Source organism: Pseudochaenichthys georgianus, chromosome 4, assembly GCF_902827115.2.
Source record: "Pseudochaenichthys georgianus chromosome 4, fPseGeo1.2, whole genome shotgun sequence".
In the NCBI taxonomy this organism is placed as follows: Eukaryota; Metazoa; Chordata; class Actinopteri; order Perciformes; family Channichthyidae; genus Pseudochaenichthys; species Pseudochaenichthys georgianus.
The window spans coordinates 3036194-3044405 of record NC_047506.1 but is presented as its reverse complement, the minus strand read 5'-3'; the positions used below and the strand labels follow the sequence as shown (position 1 = coordinate 3044405).

General features: G+C 40.1%; 1 protein-coding gene across 1 annotated transcript in view; it reads right to left on the bottom strand.

Moving 5' to 3' along the window:
- Window positions 1–4370: 4370 nt before the first annotated feature.
- slc9a7 (solute carrier family 9 member 7) overlaps window positions 4371–8212 on the bottom strand; it is a 40385-nt gene continuing 36543 nt past the window's right edge. Inside the window, 1 exon segment of the mRNA XM_034081578.2 lies at window positions 4371–6646. Coding sequence (XP_033937469.1) covers window positions 6368–6646 — 279 coding nt within the window. The 3' untranslated portion in view covers window positions 4371–6367.

Below are 8212 nucleotides of genomic sequence, written 5' to 3'. Positions count from 1 at the left end.
CTATAGATGCAGCCAGAATTATAAGGAAATCCTCCAACGTACTTGGTCAGGAATTACATTTATTTTTTAGGAAACATATCTGCTGTGAATAAATTGTATGTAGGAACTGTGTAACAATTCAATAATGCTGAAGAGAAACATGCATGAATCCAAGGCTGCCGTGGAATAGTCTTTTTCAAGTGTCTTCTGGCTCGTTGAGTTCTCTAAATGCTAATGAAAGCTGCTCAATGCTATCGACCTTAGCATAGGAAACAGACACATTACCAAAGTGATCCATGAACCCTGAAGCAGAATTGTTTTTCAACAAAAGTTTGGATAAAAGATTAAAATATCTTAATCCACATAAATCACAGTTTCCACTGAAAGAGAAAAAGGGAGCACAGAGCCTCTTTTACATACAGTATACAATTGCTTAATAAACTATGTTATATTAAAATGAATAACCTATAGAGTGGCTTAAATTGCCAAACATTTATAAACAGACCTTATGGTGCGTACAATAAATACTGTACTACAAAAATAATAAAATGTAGCTGTTGCTAGTTAGCATGTATGGCTAGGTGTCTCACTGTTTTTCACAGTTAGCTGACTATCATCAATGTTGGGTGATTTGAGTGTTATTTATACAAGGCTGTTTTGTACTTAATAATATGTTGGATTATATTTGATATCTCAACATCACTCCACATTGATCAGGGTTTTCAATGAAAGAGAAACTTAGCTTTTCCACATATGAAACTGTGTTGTTTTTAAACTAGGACAACAATAACCATGGAGCAGCTTCAAGTGCAATATATAAACAGACCTTATGGTGCATATAAAACATACTGTACTATTAAAATAGTAAAACATTGCTGTTTGGGCTGCACGATATTGAAAAAAACTCACATTGCGATATTTTTTTCCCCTGCGATATATATTGCGTTTTTTTAACTATATTTAACCGGATGAAGGATTTTAGTCACGGACATCTGGATCTTAACTGGTTGACTCATCATACCTTAAGTCATGATCTAACGTGTCATGATAATGCATGTTGCTTACCCTCAAATAAGGGGGTTCATCTGTGAATGAAGAAGAGAAGAACCTTTTTGTATCCAAAATAGTTCCAGATGGCAGATGTTGCTTTTCTTTTTGGAAGTAAATCTTCATTCTCCCCGGTATTGTCCTCCTGGTCCTCGCTCATTTTTGTGTGTTTTGATGGTCTGCTGTGATCTGATCAAGAATGATTGTGATTTGCTGTGCATGCAGAGCCTGCATGTCACTCACTCAAGAACCCCTGACATGAGAGCCGCGCAAGTTTTCCTTTTGTAGCAAGCAGCAAAATAATTGTAACATGACGTGTTTGACTTAATTTACCTACTTAATATCGCACGTCCTAAAAAAATAAATAATAATAATAATGAAAAAAATTAATAAAATCGCACGTCCCTGCGATGAATATCGCGCATATCGCGGTTATTGCCATGGCACGATATATCGTTCAGCCCTAGTTGCTGTAGCTAACTCGTTAGCATGTATGAATAGGTGAAGCACAGTGATGTAGCACAGTTTAGCTAGCTAGCGTGATTGCAAAAGGACTCCTGGGTTATAGACATCAATGTTGGTGGATTAATGTTTTTTTGTTTTTTACAGAAAGACTGTTATAGTTGTTTATAGTATCTTTGATTCATGTAATATGTATTTTCAGATAGATTTTAGTATTTGAAATGATTTAAAACATCAAAACAATAACCATAATATTTATCCATCCATAATATCTTTAAATCAGGCAGTAACTCTGAGGACCACTGACCTAGTTCATAGACCATGGATAGAAAAACAAATTATCTAAAGACATTTTGAATGTATAGAGCTATTTATCCAGAAAAACGTATACGTTTACTTGTATTTGTTTACAAGCCTGCCTCGTCCGGTCTTAAGGACATTCATATTCGAATATATATATGCACCACATTTTATCCAAAATAAAGGGGATAATGCTGGCCCACGATATTCTGCAGCCGGAATATTTTTAAATGAACCCCGCAGGAGAAGCACCAGGCTTTGAAGCCAATTTGATATAGTGCACAACCGTGTAATTAAAACTAAAAGGGACCATCAAGTGATGACATGGGATCCAAAAACGTTTTTAGACTATTACATCAAGGAAAGAGACAACTATAAATTCGTGGATAATTATTTGGGAATTTGTACCAGTCATGCGGATAACATTTGGAGAGCTGCATGACATTGTTATATATTTACCCTCAATAAAGTTATGTGCAGGGCTAAACCAAAAGTAATTTAGTCTCCCAGGGAACCGGAGGATCATTGAAAGATCCGGGAACTTTTATACACGTCAAACTTGTTCAGCTTTTAAGCAACCTTTATTATATATAATTAGGGCTTTGGCTCCACATGTGCGTTTAGAGCAGGGGTGTCCAAACTATTTTAACTGAGGGCCACATACAGAAACATTTAAGGGCTGGGCCACTCCCTAGAGGTATATTGCCTCACAAGTTCATTATAAGTCAGCAGAATCAATCAAATCAAATTATTATTGATACTTAAAAATGCTTTAAGAAAAAAACAGCTCTCCATAGGGTTTCATTTATTTTGTTGGCAGCTCATTCCTTAAAACAGAAGCCTCAGATTGCCTATAATAAGGGAACATATGAAGGGTAGATTTCAAGCTTGTTATGAAAATAAGTTATTGGGCTTTTTTCTTATCAACTTAGATTTGTTAGAAAATGTTTTCAACTTTAATTGATGGCATTTATTTGAAAATGGGGCTTATTAACACATGAATACTACTGTGTAATATATTTTAACATATATATTTAAGAAGTACAATATCAGACGAGCAGAAGTTTCATTTGTGAGCCATATTTTATTATACTTTTTTAATTTGCTGAGGGCCGATTCAAAATGTCCCACGGGCCGCATTTGGCCGTCGGGCCGTAGTTTGGACACCCCTGGTTTAGAGCAATAAGTCTTTAAAAGATTGAACGCTTCTGTTTGACGGTGCACTTTGGAAACATCCTTTCTTAGACGATGTAATTCTGTTTTGGACATGAATCTTGAGCTTTATTGAGTTTGTCACTGTTCCTTTTTTTTAATAATGTATAGCAAGAATAAGAGTTGAGGAAACACAGTAGGCCTACGTAATGTGTTGGGACTATTCTACCGCAGCCCAGGTCTAACAGCAACAGTTTGTTGAGACTAAAAGGAGCTCCCCTACCATGAGACTGTGAAAGAAAACGTTAGCGTCTCAGTCCATCAAGAATTTCAATGACCCTCAGTGCACGCAGCTTGGCAACAGCTTACATAACTAGATTTCCACTTCGGAGGTCCTCGGTCACTGCACTTTGACAATCACGTCTTTCACACCTGCCCTCGGGGGTCGCTCTTTAATGCAGCAGCCACTGTGTTAAAGAATGTAAACAAACAAAAAGGCGACACGTGCTCTGTGGTGCATTTAAAACGGGTCTCTCTTGACGCGGTAAAACAAGGGAACACAACATGAGTCTGGACAAATAAAAACCAAAATAAAAACCTCCCAAACCCAGGGAGGTTTAGTCAGTTACTATTTACATTATAGGATGAGAGTTACAAATATAAAAATCTGCCCTCAAAATCATGCTGCGCAGCTGGAATTGCCAACAAAAATTGAGGAAACGAAACAGGGCGTCTGCAGGTCCTTAATAGTCTTATATTCTATTGATAAGTAGGTTTTAAAAGGTCAGATTGTCTTTAATGCTTTACTGTTTTGTGTAACTGCAATTAAACAATGCTACAACTATTTTAACCCATGACCTATAAGAGAAGTCTGATATAATATACTTAAATTGTTATTTTTATTATTGTTGGATACACACAGTTGGCTGCATGCAAAGCCGTTAACAATCAGCTTTTTGGTCTTACCCCATATCAATTAATATAGTTTTGACAGATTTTAATATATGCATGTACGTAAGTTAGTCTATGACATATTTTCCTTGAGCCCGTTTGACCCCAAAATATTTAGAAACCTGCAGAAACCCTGTGTAATCAGGTCATTAGCTTTATCTATGCAGTATAAATAATTAATAATTCACATGGAGTGAGGATGCAAACCATATTGATCAGTTGTGAAAAAATGTCAATGAATACAGAGACTGATGCACAGGTTGCTCTCTAACGTCTCATTAAAAATGGCTCAGATTTCACAAGAATCAAGATGCTTCCTTTCATAATAAATAAGAGTGCTTAACAGGAAAACCTGTGTTTCTACTTATTATGTGCATTATCAGATAAATGGGGAATCAGGTTTAATGTAATCAGAGTTTACGGAAGTGTCTTTATTACCGTGTATTTCGAAACGGGGGAAATAACGTAAATAACGCAGATTATAAGGTTGTTTTCGAGCACTTGGCACCATGGTCAGTATTTGTTAAAAGTGGCTGCTCTTCTTTATTTGGGATTATAGGTTTCAGAAAGTTAGAACAGTTACATTTAAAGTTGTTGGATAACTCTTATTGATGGAGACTTTGATGAAAGACTTCTGAACAAAACAAGCGATTTGAACAAGTTCTTATAAATGGTGATGGGAGACTATTTTCTCTCATTCATGAACTAAACAACAAATCCATAACATTTGAAAAATCATCGACAGATTAATTGATAATGAAAATGATTGTTAGTTAAAGTCGAACACAAATTGATGCATGAAAAAAAAAAACTACGCCGAGAAGCTTACTTTCGTTTAACTGTGTTCAGGATTACGTAACAACGACTAACCCACTCTTCATGACATTTAGTGTGAAGCTGAAGCAAGCAAAAGTGAGATGGATGTACTTAGAGGAGGTCTGCGCTCTTTACTTTTATAATGTTGAATTTGCCTTCATTAAGTGGTGCAGAAATAAATCAGACATTTCTTTTCATTCTAGCATTTTCCGTATCCTAGTCTCGAAGTCAAGGGTTATTTGTTATTTTGGTTGCTAACCTGAAATAAGCTCTGTGGTTAACACAAGCTGAAGAGATGTTAACGTCATCACACCCAACATTAGCCGCCTTTAGCTTAGCGGTGGTGGCGTGAAGTCATGTGACCACGCTGTTTTACCTTCATAGCCTAACGTTAGCTTTTTACTTGAATGCTCATTAAGTGGTGTTAACATGGGGAGATTATCCTGCTGAGCAAAATGTGTAAATATCATACATTGGATTTTGAAACCGAGATTATTTTCTGCAATAATCCAAATCCTTTTCCGTTTTTGCAGAGGGAGCCCTTGTGATGCTAGCTTCACGCTCAGCCTGTGCAACATGCTAATATGAAGCTAGAAGATGCAGACCCCCACCAAGGCAGAGTTTAAAATCGAAATGGGGAAAGAACATTGACTCTAAAAAGAAGAAGATGTACTGAAGGCCTATTTCAGTGTTTAGTATTTATTCATAACAGTGGGGAGCAGAGGAATCGGGTAAAATATAAAATGCCCCCTGACTTTCAGTGTTGCTTTTTAAATTTGTATGTGAATAACTAATTTGTTATGCTTACCACGCAGCATTAACGCTTGATCTTCCATTGCTAATGGAAGTGTATCGTAGTTTGTGTTTCAACCCCATTATACAGGTTAAATCATAATTTAAACGTTTTCTTCTCCGCCTCGTGTTGCAACCTTCCACCAAGTGTCATGAAAATCGGGCCAGTCGTTGTTCTGCAGACGAATGGACAAACGGTGCCTTGGCAGAGACAATGAGCATCAAAGCTTGTCCATGTTGTTGTAATGAAAACCAGACCGGGACACAGACAAAGATCCAGCTCAGACACTTGGACACAACAGATGCTTTTTGTAACAGTCATGGGACGAAATGCACTGACAAGAAGCGGGAACAAAGCTCTGCATTGTAGCTATTTACATTCTCCACCCGCGCTGATTCACCCATGATGAGCGGTGTTAGCCGAACACATTCACGGTCCCCACAATCCCCCCCACACAAGAGTCCCCCCCCACACACAAGAGCGTGTTTGTGAAGCAAAAAGGGCATCCTCACAAACAGACCAAACACTGTCAGCAGCTTCGGATGAATGGGACAAAGAGGAATTATAAACTATCAAAGTTTGGGTTTCAGGGCGTAGATGGCGAAGAAGCATTTTGGTCGGATCTCAGGACGAGTCTTCTTCTTGTTCGGCTGCACGCCCAGTGTCACATGTTCAAAAACAGCCTGCATCTGGCACGGTGATATTTGTTGTCCTTCTGATAATGCAAGGAAACAATCAGTGAAGGTGGACGGAGAGGATGCACGTCTCCTGGAGCATGAATATCTTCTCGAGCTCTGCTCCCGGGGCACTCTCCCGTCTTCTCCTCCCATAATACCTCTCATCTCTGAAGGACTACAAACATGGCGGTCAGATGTGATCCTCGATGGGGAAAACAAGTCGAGTTCCCCGGCTCAGCAGTTCTTGTTCACGGGAGTCCAGCTCGCGCTCCAGCGCCTCCTCCGAGGTGCTGCCGCTCCTCCTGCCGTTCACGCTCCAGCCCGACGCTCCGGCAGTTTCCCCCCCTCCAACACCCGCCCCCCCGCTGCCAGACGCCCCGTTGGCCGTGATGGTGGTGTCTCCAAACGTGAAGGAAAGGTCGCCGCCGCCGTCGCCACGCATGAAGTCAGGGTCGTCCCTCAGCTGGTTCTGAAAACACACAGAGGAGACATGAGGTGGAGGTCACACACACACACACACACACACACACACACACACACACACACACACACACACACACACACACACACACACACACACACACACACACACACACACACACACACACACACACACACACACACACACACACACACACACACACACACACACACACACACACACACACAAAGAGACAACATGGGGACATGAGTGTGATTTAACAGGGTCCCACGATGTATAATGTTTTCCCTTCCCTATAGTGTGTTCTTTCACTTCCTGTGTGTCCTCCAGAAGGAGTTTCTCTCCCACACACTCACCCCCCCCACCTAAAACGCCTACATTGGACTGCATTTACAAAATAAATACTATAAGGATAAAAGTGGTCCAAAATGTTAGAAGACAAAGAAAACACAAAGAAGCAGCAACACATACAACATTAAAAACATCATAGAATTATAATACACTGAGGGGATGCAATTAATCAATACTGAATGACGCTAACTTGTTAAGTCAGAACATGCATGATCTAAATGAAACCGTCAGCGATGAGACATTTCTCTCCAGGAAGTTGTATTGCCTTTTGTCTAAAAGCACACATTGCATGCTGGGTAAGTAATGAATAGCTCTGCAGTTCCAGCATGAGGTTCTCCCGCCCCTAATTGACCGGCTGACGATCAATACTCTGCTCGTGTCCCGGGGCAAAACAGGACGAGTTACTGTCGGGTCAGCAGGGATTACTCAGATCAGACGCATAAAAAAAGAGATCAATCCCTCCTCAAAAGGGGTCGTTTCTAATTTAAATAGTGACACGTGAGGATAAGTCAAAATAAACATAAACAATGAAGTAAAAATAGTAAGATATTTTCTCTTTTTATCATAGAATTAGGCCGTCCTCACTAGAGCACCAAATTGGTATTAATCCGCCATTGAAAGTAGTCCCAGACAAGAGCATTTCCCCCCAGCTGTTAAAGGAAATAGTTACGCCTGTTTTAAAAAAGTAACTTTATATTTGTAAGATTCAGAAGGAACCAAAGGGCATGTCTTTTTCACATATATGGGGCGAAGCCTGCGAGCTGGTTCAGGCAGTCAACTCGAGCACCAATGATACATTAACACGTGACGCACCTCGTCCCTCTGACAACCAACCAAACACATTCTCCTAAACATGCCGCTCTATTGAAGCTGCCAGGTCTTCCTGCCTCTGCCTCGCTGCTGCTGCCTCTGCTGTGTTCACTTGCTACTGCTACGTTCATGTTCCTGCTGCTGTGTTTCATGTTGCTGCTGCTCGTCTGCCCCAGCTCCACCCCAGCTCCACCCCAGCTCCACCCCAGCTCCACCCCAGCATCCACCCCAGATTCCACCTGTAGGCTCGGGGGTAGTTATCTAATCATCACTCAATGTTCTAATCTGTGGAGTGATGAGGCCCGAGCCTAGACGCCAAACTCAAACTATATGCTGCTATAATAAACGTATTAAGAAACACGTGAGTTGTCTGACTGAAATGGGATTTGTTGACAATAAGAAAAATATGGAATAATGCCCAGTATTTTTGTT